Here is an 18,064-nt window from a genome sequence, read left to right as displayed (position 1 = left end):
TACAAATAAGTCAGTGGAGCAGGGGCTATGTTTTTCACTTTGGAGGGCTTTTTTTTTTTCAGCCAAACAGCAGAATGAAATAATAACAGCTTTCCCTGAACTGTAGCACTTAAGGCTGCCTGTGGAGGCTGCCATGTTTGAATGCTGCCCCAAGGATGGAAAGCATATCAAAGTAACAGGGTTCAGAGCAGCATTTGCCGTGACATGCTCTTTTTTTATGTGCAGGAAGTTTTTTGTGCGGGAAAAGCCACAAGAGAATACATTTTGTCTGTGTGGGATAAAAACAAGTATAAAATGTGTAAACCAGAATATATGTTAACTCTCTCCATTACAAGATGGAGCTGTCTGTCTATTTTGCATGACTATATTTTTAGCTCCATGCTTACACTGAGGGGCATTTTCACAGGTCTACCATGTACTCATTTACCTGTCAAAAGTGGAAAGTGCTCTGTGGAACCCCTAAGACACAGACCTTTGATGATTCTTTGATCTGAGAAGACCCAGATCTTGTAAAGATGTATATGTATATATTGATTCTGAGCAAGGGAAAGGAGCCATCATTGGGAATTAGTGACTATACTGTTGGACTTTCAAACTCAAAAACCAGTCTATTAAACTAAGCTCTCTGAATATTGGTTGATACTGCCTTTTTAATCAAAACTTTGGTTAAAAAAGCTAAATGCAACTAAATTCACAAATATGTATGATGATCACTGTGCCATAGACACTTCACTGCATAGTTAATATCTAGCTCTAGTTGCTGAAGAATTTAACACCACAACTTGGTATGTTATGTATTCCTTTGCCAACCTGCACCTCTAAGTTGCAAGCAAGCTGCACCCTTATCTTGTAAAAGGACCAATTAGTTATAAAAAAATTATCTGCAGCAGCACAACATTACAAAGCTTTGGAGCAACAACACATTTTTGAGCAAAATAACCTTAAGTAAAACTTTTTTAAAGTACAATGGTAATAAGTGCCCAGCCTCTATTGAAAATGTGTGAGCTATTGATACAGTGCTCCACACCATTCACATTCGATGTTCTTGGGGATTCTTCTCACACTTCTAGATTAGAGTACAACAAAACACGAATGGGACACGTTTCTTTTCACTAGTTTCTAAGAACCTTTATTTGAAAAGTGAATGAATGTATACACTTACTCCAAAATACGGGTAGGTAGTTAAAGAAGATCGTTACCTTGTCGTGGTACTGGAGCTTGAGCACCTCAATGATGTCATGAGCTAAACCGTGAAGGGACACCCAAGACGGGAAGGTCATGGCAGACAGGTCAGACTAAATACGATCCCTGGGGAAGGAAACTGCAACCCACCCCAGTATTCTTGCCATGAAAACTAAATGGATCAGTACGACCAGAGATATGTCGGTATACCATTGGAAGATGGGACTCCCAGGTTGGAAGATGGTCAAAATGCTACTGGGGAGGAATCGAGGATAAGTTCAACTAGCCCCAGATGTGATGACGCAGCTAGCTCAAAGCCGAAAGGACGGCTAGCAGCCGTTGGTGCTGGTGGTGAACGACAAATCCGATATTCTAAAGATCAGCACACCATAGGAACCTGGAATGTAAGATCTATGAGCCAGGGCAAATTGGATGTGGTTATTGGGGAGATGTCAAGATTAAATATAGACATTTTGGGTGTCAGTGAACTGAAATGGACTGGAATGGGCCACTTCACATCAAATGACTACCAGATCTACTACTGTGGACAAGAGGACCACAGAAGAAATGGAGTAGCCTTCATAATAATAAAGTGGCTAAAGCAGTGCTTGGATACAATCCAAAAAATGACAGACTGATCTCAATTTGAATTCAGGGTAAGCCATTTAACATCACAGCGATCCAAATATACGCCCCAACCACAGATGCTGAAGAAGCAGAAGTAGATCAGTTCTATGAGGATCTGCACCACCTACTGGATAGTATGCCAAAAAAAGATGTTATTTTGATTACAGGAGACTGGAATGCTAAGGTGGGTAGTGAAACGACACCTGGAATTACAGGCAAGCATGGTCTGGGAGAACAAAATTAAGCAGGACATAGGCTGATAGAATTTTGCCAAGACAACTCACTGTGCATAACAAACACTCTCTTCCAACAACCTAAGAGACGACTTTATACATGGACTTCACCAGGCGGTCGACACCGAAATCAGATTGACTACATCCTTTGTAGCCAAAGGTGGGGGACATCTATGCAGTTGGTAAAAACAAGATCTGGATCTGATTGTAGTTCAGATCACGAACTTCTTATTGCACAATTTAGAATCAGACTAAAGAGAACAGGGAAGACCCACAGATCAGTTAGATATGAGCTCATGAATATTCCTCATGAATATGCAGTGGAGGTGAATAATAGATTTAAGGGACTAGATTTAGTAGATAGGGTCCTGGAAGAATTATGGACAGAAGTTTGCAACATTGTTCAGGAGGCGGCAACAAAAAACATCCCAAAGAAAAAGAAAACCAAGAAGGCAAGATGGCTGTCTGCTGAGACACTGGAAGCAGCCCAAGAAAGAAGGAAAGCAAAAGGCAACAGTGATAGGGGGAGATATGCCCAATTAAATGCAAAATTCCAGAGCTTAGCCAGAAGAGATCAGGAATTATTTTTAAACAAGCAATGCGCGGAAGCGGAAGAAGATAATAGAATAGGAAGGACAAGAGACCTCTTCCAGAAAATTAGAAACATCGGAGGTAAATTCCAGGCAAAAATGGGTATGATCAAAAACAAAGATGGCAAGGACCTAACAGAAGCAGAAGAGATCAAGAAAAGGTGGCAAGAATATACGGAAGATCTGTATAGGAAGGATAATAATATCGGGGATAGATTTGACGGTGTGGTCAGTGAGCTAGAGCCAGACATCCTGAAGAGTGAGGTGGAATGGGCCTTAAGAAGCATTGCTAATAACAAGGCAGCAGGAGATGATGGTATCCCAGCTGAACTGTTTAAAATCTTGCAAGATGCTGCTGTCAAGGTGATGCATGCCATATGCCAGCAAATTTGGAAAACACAAGAATGGCCAACAGATTGGAAAAAATCAACTTATATCCCCATACCAAAAAAGGGAAGCACCAAAGAATGTTCAAACTATCGAACAGTGGCACTTATTTCACATGCCAGTAAGGTAATGCTCAAGATCTTGCAAGGTAGACTCCAGCAATTCATGGAACGAGAATTGCCAGATGTACAAGCTGGGTTTAGAAAAGGCAGAGGAACTAGAGACCAAATTGCCAATATCCGCTGGATAATGGAGAAAGCCAGGGAGTTTCAGAAAAACATCTATTTCTGTTTTATTGACTATTCTAAAGCCTTTGACTCTGTGGATCATAACAAATTGTGGCAAGTTCTTGGTGGTATGGGGATACCAAGTCATCTTGTCTGCCTCCTGAGGAATCTGTATAATGACCAAGTAGCAAAGGTAAGAACAGACCACGGATCAACGGACTGGTTTAAGATTGGGAAAGGAGTACAGCAGGGTTGTATACTCTCACCCTACCTATTCAACCCGTACGCAGAACACATCATGCGACGTGCTGGGCTTGATGAAGCCAAGGCTGCAGTTAAAATCGCTGGAGGAAACATTAACAATCTCCGATATGCAGATGATACCACTTTGATGGCTGAAAGCGAGGAGCTGAGGAACCTCATGACAAAGGTGAAAGAAGAAAGTGCAAAAGCTGGGTTGCAGTTAAACCTCAAGAAAACCAAGATTATGGCAACCAGCTTGATTGATAACTGGCAAATAGAGGGAGAAAACGTGGAGGCAGTGACAGACTTTGTTTTTCTAGGGGCAAAGATTACTGCAGACGCTGACTGCAGCCAGGAAATCAGAAGACGTTTACTTCTTGGGAGGAGAGCAATGCCAAATCTTGATAAAATAGTTAAGAGCAGAGACATCACACTGACAACAAAGGACCGCATAGTGAAAGCAATTGTATTCCCCGTAGTAACCTATGGCTGCGAGAACTGGACCATAAGGAAGGCTGAGCAAAGGAAAATAGATGCTTTTGAACTGTGGTGCTGGAGGAAAATTCTGAGAGTGCCTTGGACTGCAAGAAGATCAAACCAGTCCATCCTCCAGGAAATAAAGCCAGACTGCTCACTGGAGGGAAGGATATTAAAGGCAAAACTGAAGTACTTTGGCCACATAATGAGAAGATAGGATACCCTGGAGAAGATGCTGATGCTAGGGAAAGTGAAAGGCAAAAGGAAGAGGGGCCGACCAAGGGCAAGGTGGATGGATGATATTCTGGAGGTGACGGACTCGACCTTGGGGGAGCTGGGGGTGGCGACGGCCAACAGGAAGCTCTGGCGTGGGCTGGTCCATGAAGTCACGAAGAGTCGGAAGCGATGGACTGAATAAACAACAAAGGAAGTTAAACGTTGAAATCCGAATACAGGACTTCGTGCTTTCATCTTAGAATGTTTGCATTTTGACCTCAAGTAGCAAATCATATTTGAGCAGGCAGTTTTGAAGATAGGACTAATTGCTTCTTTTCTTGGTTCAGCTGGTTCTTACTGTCGTGCTTGTAGGAACAAACCAGGGCATAATCTGATCAGAGTTCAGTGCCAGAGCCTGTTTCCGGCACTTAGTTGTGGGCATTGAGCAAAATGCCTTCCTCGTCTAAGGGTGCAATTCTATGAAGGTTTAGACAGAAGAAAGTCCTACAACTCCCAGTATACCCCAACCAGCCATGCTAGCTGGGGAATGCTGGGAGTTGTAGGACTTTTTTTCTGTCTAAACCTGCATAGGATTGCGCCCTAAACCACTTCCTAAACAGAAAGCAACAGGCGAACTAAGGCTGTAACCCCAAGTGCACCTACCGGGGAGTAAACCCCACTTAATGTTGTGGGCCTTACTTCTGAATAAACATGCATTACTGGAGGGTGGACCCCCTGGTTCCCTCCCGATTGTTTGGGCTACAACTCCCATAATCCCTAACCACTGGCCATGCTGGGTGGCCCGCTACTGGGAGTTTTAGTCCAAACATCTGGAGGGCGCCAGATTGCCCACCAGCTCTGTGTTGAATCTGTTTCCCGGGAACCAGAAGCATGTCCCCTACCCGCCCCTCTAGCGGCAAACTACCGTTCCCAGGAACCTTTGCGCTAAGTAATAGTCGACTAAAAGGCGACGCAACTTTCTCCTCGTAAAGCAAGATGGCGACTTCTTCGAGGCAGCGTGTGAGACCTGGAAGTCCCGTCGCCTATCTAGGATACGCGGGTGAGCAAATAACGGGACTGGGGCGGAGAATCAACGGCGTGAGAGAGAAAATAGACCGAGTCCCTTTGTCTTACCTGCCCGGGCTCGCTGTTTCCTGCCGGCCGCGATGGCTGAGCCGTGTACAGCACCTTTTCTATAAGGCCGTGGTTCTCGGTGAGGCGGCAAACCAGAAAAAAAGGGGGGGGGGTGTATATGTATGTGTGTGTACACACACACACACGTATACATATACACACACATATATTACGTGTGTGTGTGTACACCCCCCCACCCCCCACCCCGAGAAGACCGTCTCTCGTATTTCTCATTTTGTTGTTTTTCTCCCCCGGCGTGGAAGCGAGAGCTTCCCATAGAAATCAGTGGGGAAATCCAAAATGCCACCACCCCGTCGAAACGGCAACAACAAAAAGTAGCAGCAAAGATCAGAGTCTTTGCTCTTTTGAACTTAGGTCTTACTTCTTGTAGATTTATTTATTTTTCGTTTATCCAGTCAGTGGAATGCAAGACATCTGCATGCAACTGAATGCTGGATTTGGCCTAGGAGGAGGACTAAGGGAGTAAATTAAGTAAATTGACCTTTGCCGCAACATGAGGGGTGTCTGTGGGGGCTGTTCAGCTGGGAGTCTGGACAAGACTCAGCCCAACCTCTGATCTGCAGTATTAACAGTGGACTACATTGCAGGCCTGTCATAACCAACCCTCTTTCAGCACAATCCCAAGCTTGCAGTGAGGGTGTAACAACTATGGACTACATTGCAGCATTGTGAAACCACTCTCTCAGTTTCAGCCCAACTCTTGCCCTGCAGCATTCAGAGTGAACTACACTGCAGGGTTGTCATGAGCTAGTCTCTCCCAGCCCCAGCCTCTGCAACATAACAACAATGGACGTATTTGTATTCACATGGTTATTTTGTAAATGCTGAAAAACTAGCCAAATAAGTCTTCCTATGAATAAGTCCTGAATTAGAACGAAATGGAACTCTTGTCTTTGCTGCTACTTTTGGGGTGGATGGGGCCCAATCCACAGTTACATTAAAATCTTGAATTTCTACCTTGATTTTGATGGGTAGCGCTCTTTAAACTAGCTGCTCAATGCGAACCAAGAATTGGTACATTGAGACACTGAGATGGTTTTTTTGATCTCTTTATAACTCCATGGTGGTATGTTCAGCTGGGCTGTTCAACTTAAAGGTGGAAGTAAGACTTCACATAATGGAATTTATTTGTTTTGTACATTCATATACCACCCTTCAGCGAAATAGCCATTAATTTTTTAAAAAAAACCAATAACAGTAAAACCAATATGGGATGTTCATCTGTACCAAAAATGCCAGAACAGCTCTCCTTGACTGAGCTCATCTTTTGTCGTAGTAGACCCCCCACCCACTCTTACTTTCCTCAGTTATGTATAGAAATGTCAGTAAACAAGTGTCACATCTAGTTTGGCCTTGAGCACTAGGTCTTTGCCACTTGGCCTTTCTACATTGTTCAGGTGTGAGTGCGCTCCAAAAAATTCCTATAAGCTTGGGGATATTTTCTGTAGACAGTCTTGCAAACCTGAATTTCGAGGACAGCTGGATGCTACAGAGAAATTGTGGACTAGTAGCTTGGTTGGAGATTGGGGTAGCTTTATTTGTTAAAATTACTGGCTCGTTAGTGTGGATAGTGTGTGCATGTTGCTTTTTATATCGCAGTGTTCTCTACTATATGGTTCTCGCTGATGTTATTTGCTCACAAAATGTTCCTCTTTCTTTTTAGCTATTCCAGTAAAGTTTTCTGAAAAGCATCAGTTGCCTCACTACCTCTATGTGAAGGAGCACAAAGTCAGAGAGGACACAGATCCAAACAGGCCTAAAAACCGTACTCTTTTCATCCTGAATGTCCCCCCGTATTGTACAGAGGTGAGCTTATTTGGAGCTATAGAGAAGGTTACAAATATTTATAATTAGTAGATATTCTAAGAGAAGGTAAACTTATGAGGAGAGAGAGTTATGAGTCTTGTGTGTGCTTCTGGCTTTGAAAAGGTAATTAAGAATTTCATTCTGGCTATTTTTAAAAAGCATATGTCTAAACTAGCAAACATGTACCATAAATAACTTGTGGAATGCAGATCCCTGTCTACTGAAAAACACTGGATTGCCTTGGTTGTCCAGTCAGTGAACTAGAATGTTGACTGACAAAGTTACTAGGGACAGCTGTAGTGTGCCAGTCATTGGGAGTTCCTTAAGTACAGGCAATGTAGGCATCTGCTTAGGAGTTGGCCTGCAACTAGCCGTTTAGGGTACCAGGATTCCTTCGAAACAAAGTAAAACTCTAGTAGTTAAGTGTCTCTGCAGTATAATAGATAAGCATGAGCTTTGAACCAGGAAGTCTTCATTCCAGGCCAACTCCATAGTCAGATTCATTAGATAGCCTTAGATGAGCTACTGTCTCTCCATCATAGCTTTCCCTCTGTATGAAATATAGAGATAACTAGTTGGTTGCCCATGAACACAGTTCACAGAGAAAAATCAAATTTAACGGAATGTTTAACTTAACTGTGTTTATTGAGACATTCAAAGTATTACATCTTTTATCTTCACAAAACTTCCTTAAATACAGTTTTCTTGGTGTACCACTATAGGGTGGCCAGTATAACATCCTTGTGCTGGTCCATCGAGAACTTGAATCTTGAATTTTGCCAATGAGTGCACATGACTCATGGCAATGTAGATCCCTTCATGATTTGTTTACAGGCTGTATGTTACTGGCATATCATTGTACTTTGGCCTACACCTGCATCTATAAAGGTGTACAGAGACTTTTAAATATTGTTTTGTTAAATTTACCAGCTAGAGACTTGCTTTCTGAGCAATAACTGAACTTTGACTGGGTTACTTTTAACTGTAGGTGTCTCTTAATCCCTTCATGATTTGTTTACAGGCCATATATTACTGGCATATCATTGTACTTTGGCCTGCACCTGTGTTTATAAAGGTGTACAGATACTTTTTTGTGTTCATATTTCATTTTGCTCCAATTTGCAATTAATTATGTTTGTTTAATTATACTTGACATTTTGTGATATTAAAAATAAAACTTTATAGTAAGTTGTTAAAGAAGATAGCTTAATTCTTTATGCCCATAAAAACTTTTTATTAAATGAACTCCCAGCTTTGAACTGTAGTGAAAGCTGTTGTTATTCGTGGAATCTGTGTGTCAAGAGTTTCCCAATCAACAGGAAGGCGATCAAAAAGGGATGACCAAGTAACTCCCGACTTAGAATTATCTAATCATTCATTCATTCATTCATTCATATATATATATATATATATAAATTCAATCTTAGAGAGTTCTTGTAAGACTTATTGAGATGCTCTGAATACATGTCTAAGGCATTATACAGATGCAAAGTATTCTTTCTTTTAAAATAGTGGGGAACTTGTGGCCCTCCAAATATTGGTGGACTACAACTCCCATCACTCTGACCATTGGCCATGCTGGCTGGTCCTGATAGGAGTTGGAGTTTCACAGCATCTGGAGGGCTACAGGTTCCCCACCTCTCTTTTAAAAAGTACCTTTTTAAAAAGTACCTTTTAAAAAAGTACCTTTTTAAAAAGTACCTAGAGAGAGAACAACTTGCAAGAGAAGACCTGAAGCATTTCTCACTCTATACTTACGGACTCAGTACTTCTTCTCTATGTCCTCCCGCCGCCTGCCTGCCCACTTGCCCAGCTTTCCACAAGGTTTACCACAGTATTTTTTTTTACTGCCATGGAATAGTTAGGCTTCCTAGTGAAATGCTAGGAAAGTGTCCTGCCTACTGATACTGGAACATGGGCGTATCCCCAGTCCACGGCCAGCCAGCTTGTTTAATCAGTGCGGATTTGGAAAGGTGGGTCAACAGTGCCAGTAATCTAAAAATTAGTCTTGGCCTATAATTGTCTAAGATGTGGGATCAATTCTTTCTGTTAGGTGTCTGTACTTATATTCATTCCTTAACTATCTAAATATATATATAAGAGATATTGGCAATAGATCTTTTGATTCCAAGACATACGTTCCATTGTCATTTAGGAAGGATGTGTTACACATTGGTAAATAAGAGTAGGTAGGGCATCTAAGCCAGCAAGTTTGGTGGCCCTTCCTGGTTTCCTCCTGCCCAGTGGGAGTGTCTGAAGGCAGCATGCCCATGTCCTCAGAGGAAAGATGCGGAGAAGGCTGCTGAAGGCACGTAAGAGGTCAGTGACCCTTTGTCAGCCAGAGCGATGACAAGGCCTAGTACAGATATGTGGCGAGATTGTTAGGCAGGGTAATGAGCTAATGTTTTAGCCTCAACACTGTGTATTGTTGATGATCCAGTTATATGTGAAATTTGATATTACCTTAGAACAACAATGAAATAAAAATGTTCATATATTTTAAATAATGCCTCTTTAACAGCCAAGAATTGTGCTGAACTTCTATTTCTTGCTTGAAGGAATGTTTGTCAAGGCTGTTCTCTGGCTTCTGCTCTGTACAGACTGTGGAGATGTGTGAAAAGCCAAGGCTGGGAGAAAAGACAAAAGCACCAAAGTCCAAGTTCTTCAATTCAAAGGCACCCTTGGTAAATCAAGAACATTGAGCAGGGGTGGGAAAAAGCTGAGGTATCAGCATTTTGGGACGACGAAGGGAGCCCTCTTAAAAAGGACTAGAGTAAATGCTTCATGACCATCCTTTTGTTACAAACTCCTGGGCTCACTTACGACAAGCTTGCAGTTTGTTGCTTGCCTGTGTGTCAGGATCTATGAGACTAAGAAATGCGTCTTGCATAGCACAGAACTGGACTGAGGACTCTGAATGTGCTATCTCCCCTTCCCCAAGCTTTATAATGGAGATAGCCCTTTAACAATGGGGCGGGGGAAGGAGAGCGTGCACTGCCTACAGCGTCCGTATCGTCATTTTGTGTCCAGCTCTGGAAGATGCACATGGCTCCCTTCTCTTTCTTTCTCTTCCCTTGCACCCCCTGCCCCAATCCCCATTAAAAATCCCGCTACACACATCGAGCCAAACACAGAGCTGGGCCATGGAGGCAGCATGTATGGCTGGCACTCTCTCTCTTTCTTAGTGTTAAAAGAGCCAATCCATATAAGAGAGTGATCTGGCTTTCAGGTGGCATGGGAGACACAATGAAGACACGTGAACAGCCAAGTAGAGCAAGGGGTATTTCACTGCCACCGTGAGCATTTATTTACATGACTAAACTAAGCATCTCATCCTTTGGACCATACGAAAGTGAAAATAGACCCATTCCGTAATAATTTGTTTTTTGCTGCACAGGGTTTCCAGGTTGCTTATGTTGTATTCAAGAGCCCTGTTGGGGTACAGGCTGCCACGTCCTTATCAACACAAGATCCCCTAGTGATATCTTCAAGCTCACATCCTCTCCAAACTGGCATTCATAGTAAGTTGACCACAGATGCCTAGAATTTCCCTCTTTTTTCCAAGTCTGGTATACAGGTGTGTAGGGATTCCATTTTGGCTGCAACCCTCATTGACAAGGGTTGGACAGATCAGGAGGAACAGGATTCAGCTCCCCATTCAGCCATGTGCTGCTTGACGTTGGCCCATCATGATCTCTCAGCTTAGCATACCTCACAGACCTGCTGCGATGATAATGCAGGATGGGGAGAGACAGTGTTTGCTGCCTTGACCTCCTCTTGGAGAAAAAGGGGATGGGGCAAAAGAATAATAAATAAACACCCAAATTGGGTGCTCATCTGAGCAATGTTAGTTTCCTCATCCTAGTTTTTTTCTTTCTATATTTTGTGGACACCTTATTCAGCCTGATCTCACCCAAATGCAAGACTTCAGCCAGAGAACAGATTGGGGTTTTGTTTTTTTCTTCCATTTCCATCCATTTTGCCAAAAGCAAGAAAGAGAATAAGGACCAATAATGGTCATTGATCCAATGTTCCTGGGCATTAAGTTGTATAGCCTTGTCAGGGATTGCCACCCTGAGAGGCAAATTAAGGCAGCACCATGATGTCCTGTCTTATGCCATGATGTGGCAGAGAATCTCCTTTCTTTGCTTTCCAGAGAATAGTGGCAATCAGAACTTGTTCTGAAGAAGTTGGACCTTCTTATGATAGGATTGTATTCAATAGCCAGGCACTAGGTTTATGCAATTGCATTGGTATTTCTTAACTACAGCTGCATATCGTAGCTGCAATTAAAACAGCTACCAGCACATCACTGATCATTAGCCTGAGAGCAAAGAGGTCCACAGACAAGTATTCAAGTTACACAAGTTGCAAATCTACAAATAATAGTAATTGGATTTCTTTCTTTTTTTGGTGGGTCCTCACAATTCAGTCCATGTCTTGGAACATATGAAAACGTGTCAGGTTCCCAAAGCGCTCCCCCCTCCCTTGCCCAGACCCCTTTGTGGTATCTTGGTAATGATTCCATTACAAGGGAATTGATGACTTTTTTAAATCTCAGAATGGATTGCAAGGTATGCAGCTTCAATTGTGGATCCTGCTGAGCTGAAGACAGAGGTGGATGCATTCATGCAAGCCTATGACCAAAAGGTTGCAAAGGTATGGACTGCTGGAGATGTATTGGTTTGAACCAAGCATGCAGTTCCCTTGAAGGGTCCTTTTGTCCAGCATTAGGGTTAGCATTAGTCATGCCTGGATGGAGATCCAGTGCGGTCTAGTGGAACAGAGTTCAGGTCCCCACTTGGCCACAAAGCCTTGGGTCAGTCCCTATATCTCAGCCTATCCTACATCACAGGATTTTTGTGAGGATAAATTGGGGGTTGGCGGAAAGGACCGTATATGTATATGTATATTTTATGTATATGTATATTTTATTGTAGAATTTTATTGTTTTATTGTATGTTGTACATCGCCCAGAGTGGCTGGGTGACCACTCTGGGTCACCACTCTGGGTCACTCGATTAATAAATTAAATAATAAAATAAAAAAATAAAAAATATGCCACACTATGCTCCTTGAAAGCAAGGATGGGATATAATGTAATAAATTCATAAATGATAATGGAGAAATCTTGCGTGCAAGCATGATAGGAGTTTTTTCAATATGTTACCTGCTGACAGTGGGCTTGGGCAGGGTCATTTTCTCACCAGTGTTGATGAGGTAAATCTAGATCTGGGATGTTTGGAGGATCATATTGTCCATGTTTCCTGGCTGACAGTGCAATCCTGCTTTCCTCAGCAAGCTTGTTTACAGGCACTTTGTGCATGGCAAAGGACGTGGGACTCAGAGTCCTTCCCTCAAGAGCTATGAAGTTCAGGTGGAATGTCCTCTGGATTACAAACAGTGTTTCTAAATTCATGGGGGTAGCTGTGAAATCAAAGCAACCATTTTCTAACTCGCTTGAACTGAACTGCTTCTCTCTCCCTCTCTTCCCATTTCTCCACATGTCCCTTTTATTGACACAGGAAGAAGCCAAAGCTGAGGAGGAGGATGGTGTCCCAGATGAGGAAGGGTGGGTGAAGGTGACAAGGAAAGGTCGAAGGCCTGGACTCCCACGGACAGAGGCGGCCAACTTGCGGGCATTGGAGAGGGAGAAACGCAAGAGTGCACGCAAGGAGCTGCTCAACTTCTATGCTTGGCAGCATCGTGAGACCAAGAGGGAACGTGAGTAATGGACTGCTATCTCACTTCAGTGGGAGCTGATGCAGGGAAATGTCAGTTGCTGTAATAGGAGTTGCTGCCTTCTGGTGATGTCTTACTGAGTTCTTTCAGTGTGGTTAAATCATTGGACGCTATGTAGAAGGGCAGGTTTTTTAAGCTTCGGTGTTCTCTGTGTTTGTTTAAATAGCAGCATCCTCTTGCCTACCACGCTTGCTGAAGACACATGTCCCCTCTACATGTCTGCAAACTACATCTCCTGTGTTTGGGGAATAAAGGAGCAGTTTGAGGAACTTCAAGTCATTTAGTTTAGGTAGCAGAGTACCCTTGTAATGTATCCAGGAAGCAACAGGGGATGAGATCAAAGCTTTTCCAGAAATTGAGTTTTATTGAAAAAGTATAACAAAATGGCAATTTAATAGTTAACTGTGAGGGCTGTCCCAGAGATGGGAATGGGATGAAAAGTGATACTGCGGTGAAGCAGTGGATCTCTTTGGCTTCTGGGGGAGGGAAGGAGAGGAATTGCAGTGAGAGTTAAAAAGCTGATCAGAGTGTGGGGGAGTTTTTAGTTTTCCTTCCTTATGTTTGACTGAAACACAGGAAAGGGAAATAAGTCCAAAAAGATAGTAAAAATACTTTGGCTGTGGCAGGGCTTCACTGGACAGAGGCCACTGAAAGTGGGAGTGCAGAAGAAGAGCACTCAGAGCTGGAGTTTCAGGCTAAGGGTGCAGTCCTATGCCTGTTTAGACAGAAAGTAAGTCCTACAATTCCCAACATTCCCTGATCAGCCATGCTGGCTGGGGAATGCTGGGAGCTTTTTCTGTCTAAACAGACATAGGATTGGCCTAAGTCAGATTATGATTATCACAGCAAGACTGTTTTCTGGAACTACCTGATGCTAAGGAGTGTGGAGGTGCAAGAAAGGGCCACCCAGCCAGGAGCCTTTAAAACTTAGGCTGCATGTCTGCCAGCAAAATTCACAAGGGGCACACTTGGAGGACTGTGAGGATTACAAATAATAAATCACAAGAGAATTGGGTGATCCTGGAAGAGCAATTTCCAGAAAAGGCAGTTGTCTTGTTCCTATGTAACAAAGAAGAGGGTCTAGCTTTAGATGGAATTCAAATTGCTTCTTGTAAAGGACACTTGAAATCTTAAGGCTCTCCATGGCCAGTCAATAAGCGATACAGTAAATAACCCATGGTTTGTTGTTGGGTTAAAACTCTGGGTTGTTTCCCCCTTCTGGGTTCACACTGCACAACAGACCAACCAGAAATGTGGGTTGTTTACCAAAGCAGAAATAAGCAGATGTGGTGAGTGCACAGAAAGCAGCTCGCATGCTCTTGTGCAGCCCGACTGTGGGTTGTGATGTGCAAACCAGGTCAAAATAGTGGCTGAATAATGCTCTCCAGAAACCTGTTGTTGCTCTAAATTAGACTTTGTTGTATTGAAGAGCTTGTACAGGGTATGGAATACAGATGGTGTGAATTTTCATAAAGCTGCAACCTTTTAACTTCTCAGTTTCTACATGAAATACTCCAAAAATGTGTATCCTATGGCAGAGTGGAAGCCCCTTTTTTTCTATTGAGGGCCATATTCCTTTTGGGGTAATCTGGTGGGGGTCTAGCAGTGGGGCCACCCCTTTTTCATTTTTTTTCTTTCGTGCTCTCTCTCTCCCTCTTCCTCTCTGCCCACTGGGATGCTCAGTGAGGATTGTATTCTGCTTGTTAGAGGTGTGAACTGATCACTTGGAGAGGTCTGCATGAAATTTGGCCAAGGGCCACAGGGTGCCCATCCCCAGCTTCCTGGCTTGGGCTGAGAGTCCTTCTAATCTGTTCCTCAGCTGGTGACACAGCAACAACTAAGCTGGAGGTTATAAAAGCATTCCCTTGCCCTACTCTCACCCCATCAGACTGTCATTTGCTTAGTCTTGGTAGTACCGTTTTGGACTGGTGGTGGTCAGCCCGAGTTTCATCTGAAGTCTCACTGCAAGGACAACACTGTTTGAATCCCACAGGATGGTTTCATAACATACCTCAAAGTAAATAGCAGGATTGATCTAATCACTTTCTCTCCTATGTGTCTTGCAGACATAGCTGAGCTGAGGAAGAAATTTGAAGCGGACAAGCAGAAAATTGCACTTATGCGGGCACAGCGAAAGTTTCGGCCCTACTGAGTTGCAGAATTTACCATTTTTCCCAAAAGAACAGTAGCCACAGTAAGAAGTGCACAGACAAAGAGGTTTTCTTGGGACTTTTGGGGAGCCAGCCTTGATACCTGCTCCCCCCATTAATATGTCTCCTGGACTGACAGATGAAGCAGCTGTGGGGCAAAGAAATGCAGTCATCTTGTTTGCTAAGATTGTGTAATGGTGGTAGTTCACAAGCAGGTATCCCTGTGACTGACTGCTCTATGGACCATGCTAAGTCCCTGGCACAATCTTGATTTCACCCCGCGGTTTCCTGCCCACATAACTGTGAGGATGTCAGAAGCAGTTTTTTTGATGAAGCACACATGTGGCTTCAGTTGTAAATAACATTGTCTATGTACTGTAGCATGCTTTTTGGTCTCTCCATCTTCATTGATCTGCTGCTTTTTGAAGTATGTGATTTGCTGGATAACTTACAAGACAAGCTGTCAGGCAGCCTGCTCTGAGAGTAGCTGCTTCTCTAACCTGCACAACCCCCTGAAACTCTTAAAGTGCAAATCATGCTTGGTGATGAACATAGTACAGAATATTGTTGTGTTCAAAGAATGGGCATGGTGCGATGTGTATTGCAGCAGCAGAATAATTGAGGGTTGCTGTGCAGGTAATACATTCCTATTTCCCCCTTCTTATGAGAGAGGAACTTCAGCGTCCTCGATATGATGTTCATCTATTTCTTGAATGGAGAAACCAGGAAGAAGTATGGCTTCTGTTTGCTTTTACAATTACCCTCAAACACTTCAGGTCATCACAGTACTTCACACTCCAGGGAGACTGAAAGGTTGTATGCTACAAGTATTCTCTCCTCCTCTGGCTCCTCTTTAATACATGAGCGCAGGGGCCCCTACCTTGTTGGGCACATTTCAAAATTTGAGACAGTGCCATGGGCGCCACCACAAAGGTATAATAACTTGCCCAAAAAACTGCATACAAGGCAGGAGTTGGCTTTGACCCCCAAATACCAAGCCACGTATTTGACTCCACATAGCACAACTAAAACCCCTTTCACAGTGGTAAAACTGAACCTCCCACTCTCACAGTGCTGGTGGGCACAGAGGCATTATGGGGCAATGAAGATGGCTGGAGGCCAGTAGTTCACTTTGCAATACACTCAGCAGGTGTCAAGGGAGGTTTATCGCTAATGTAAATACAACCTCTGTAGTGAAGGTTGTGAAGTGACTTAAAGTAGTGGTGGAAGAGAAGTGTTAGCTTCAGTACCCACCTGTATGGTTGGTGTAGATGTTTGTGTAGGTTCACACTGTGATACGAGAGAGAAGAACAACCGTTCCTGGAGCATGATATGCAAAGATGAACAGCCACTGCTATGACTAAATTTTATGACAGATGTGTCATTTAGCTTACAGCACAGAAAAATTGCATATATCCTGCTTCTACTTTCTGTATGATGGCCTTAACTTAAAGTGTAGGTGCTATCCCCTACCATTCCTCATAGATGCAAGTATGGCCCATAGTTTGGGTGGTATCTATGGCCTCCTTAAAAATCAAGAACTGCCAACGCCTTGATTGTTCAGGAAGCAAAGAAACAAAAAACTGAAATTAAATTTACTCCCACTTTTATCAGTTCTGTTAACCTGTATCATTTAACAATGAAGTCATTTGAACAGGCAATCTGAAACTGGTTAGGGCTATTTTAAAACCTTAGAAATAAGCAATCTTTCCTAAAATGCCTTTTCAAGTTATTACAAAGTTAGTTTTACCTCCCAACCAACATGAATAGTTAAAACCTTCCCTTTATTGAATTGACAGCTGTTGTCTATTAAGAACACCAGGCTTTGGCCTTCAAAAAATATTGCTGTGGGGAGGACTCTAATATCAAGCACATGAATTAACATTCAAAGACAAGCCCAGAGCCAGCTCATATGCTCCCGCTCAGCTTTGTGTATAACGAAATCAAGGCATTAAGGAAGAACTTATTCTGGTTTAGCCATTCAGTGCAAAAAGGACCCCATGCTTCACAGCCAGACAGTAGTTAATAAGCAGCAAAAGAGCTGATCCCAGTTTAAGGCACGTTCTTGGCATTAGTACATATGGCACCAACGTTCATTCTGGCTCACTGCAGGAAGCTTGGATGTCTTCTACGTTACCTCCTGTGCAAGCTGTCCTGCAGATAGCTCAACAATATTCTCTCCAAAGCAGGACTGGTTCTCCACATGAAATCCATCTGTTGGGAGGTCAACTGTGATGATGCTGATGCTGGTTACAGACTGGCTTTGAGGCTCTGGTCCTTACTTAAGAAGGTGCTGATTACCCCAGCCACAACCTCTGGCTCATTCAGGTGGACAAAGTGATTTCCAGCAACTCTGATGAAGTGGAAACGCTAAGGGCAAGGGAGAAAATGGTGAGACACAAACTACACGAGACAATCCAGGGGTTTGAAATAGTGAAACTGATAGATACTATTAAAATGTCTTTATTATTTATGACATTTGTATATGTCCCATGGAGTTCTCTGGGTACCTTATAATAAACAACAATTTAAATACAGAATAAAATATAAACCAAACAATCGAAAGCAATATACGATGTGGCAAAACTCACAGCAACCCAGAATTAAGTACAGATTTTAAAAGAGAGGTCCAGACTGCGTGAGTTACTTAAAAGGCCTGACTAAACAGGAAGCACTTCAGCTGGTCTTATTAATGGGTTTGTAAAGGAAGGCTGAGTAATCCAGAACATTCTGTATCTGGCAGTGGAAGCTTAGACGCCATTTAGCAGTTTTACCGAACTCTCAACATCTGTATTCAGTGAGGGATTAAAAAAGCAGCTCAAGGCAGTATCGTATTTAGCAGTAGCACTACTGTAAATTACACTGCGCTAGTGTAAGCTACCTCTAGCACCATGCCAATAGCATTTGCTGGCACAATGGGTTTTTCAGGGAAACCAGTTACACTATAGGTAGCTTACACTAGTGCAACTTAATTTATATTGGCGCTAGTGCCAAATACAATACTGCACCAAATTCTGTATATGCATCGT

At 42.9% G+C, this 18,064-nt stretch overlaps 2 protein-coding genes across 6 annotated transcripts in view; one reads left to right on the top strand and one right to left on the bottom strand.

Moving 5' to 3' along the window:
• The first annotated feature begins 5,170 nt into the window (after positions 1-5,170).
• On the top strand, positions 5,171-16,645 carry RRP7A (ribosomal RNA processing 7 homolog A). Its single transcript, XM_084810035.1, has 7 exons — positions 5,171-5,242; positions 7,001-7,143; positions 9,702-9,827; positions 10,541-10,664; positions 11,705-11,802; positions 12,669-12,867; positions 14,952-16,645. Exons 1-7 carry the CDS (start codon positions 5,179-5,181, stop codon positions 15,035-15,037), a joined length of 840 nt encoding a protein of 279 aa, XP_084666161.1. The 5' UTR covers positions 5,171-5,178; the 3' UTR covers positions 15,038-16,645.
• The window catches only part of SERHL2 (serine hydrolase like 2), a 48,915-nt gene continuing 47,378 nt past the window's right edge, over positions 16,528-18,064 (bottom strand). For all 5 annotated transcript variants that reach the window (XM_084810033.1, XM_084810034.1, XM_084810031.1 and 2 more), the window contains one exon: positions 16,528-17,405. In XM_084810033.1, coding sequence (XP_084666159.1) covers positions 17,286-17,405 — 120 coding nt within the window. In that variant the 3' untranslated portion in view covers positions 16,528-17,285. The remainder of the gene's footprint in view (positions 17,406-18,064) is intronic.

This window comes from Heloderma suspectum, chromosome 7, assembly GCF_057233095.1.
Source record: "Heloderma suspectum isolate Gila_16-S chromosome 7, 16-S_ref, whole genome shotgun sequence".
Classification (NCBI taxonomy): Eukaryota; Metazoa; Chordata; class Lepidosauria; order Squamata; family Helodermatidae; genus Heloderma; species Heloderma suspectum.
The sequence above is the reverse complement of the archived record's forward strand: the minus strand, read 5'-3'. Positions and strand labels throughout refer to the sequence as shown.

Bases quoted from the DNA above. Each gene is read 5' to 3' on its own strand.
- RRP7A (XM_084810035.1), top strand. From the start codon at position 5,179: ATGGCGACTTCTTCGAGGCAGCGTGTGAGACCTGGAAGTCCCGTCGCC. The intron at 5,243-7,000 runs GTGAGCAAATAA...CTTTCTTTTTAG, and splicing joins CGCCTATCTAGGATACGCGG to CTATTCCAGTAAAGTTTTCT. The intron at 12,868-14,951 runs GTGAGTAATGGA...TGTGTCTTGCAG, and splicing joins TCGTGAGACCAAGAGGGAAC to ACATAGCTGAGCTGAGGAAG.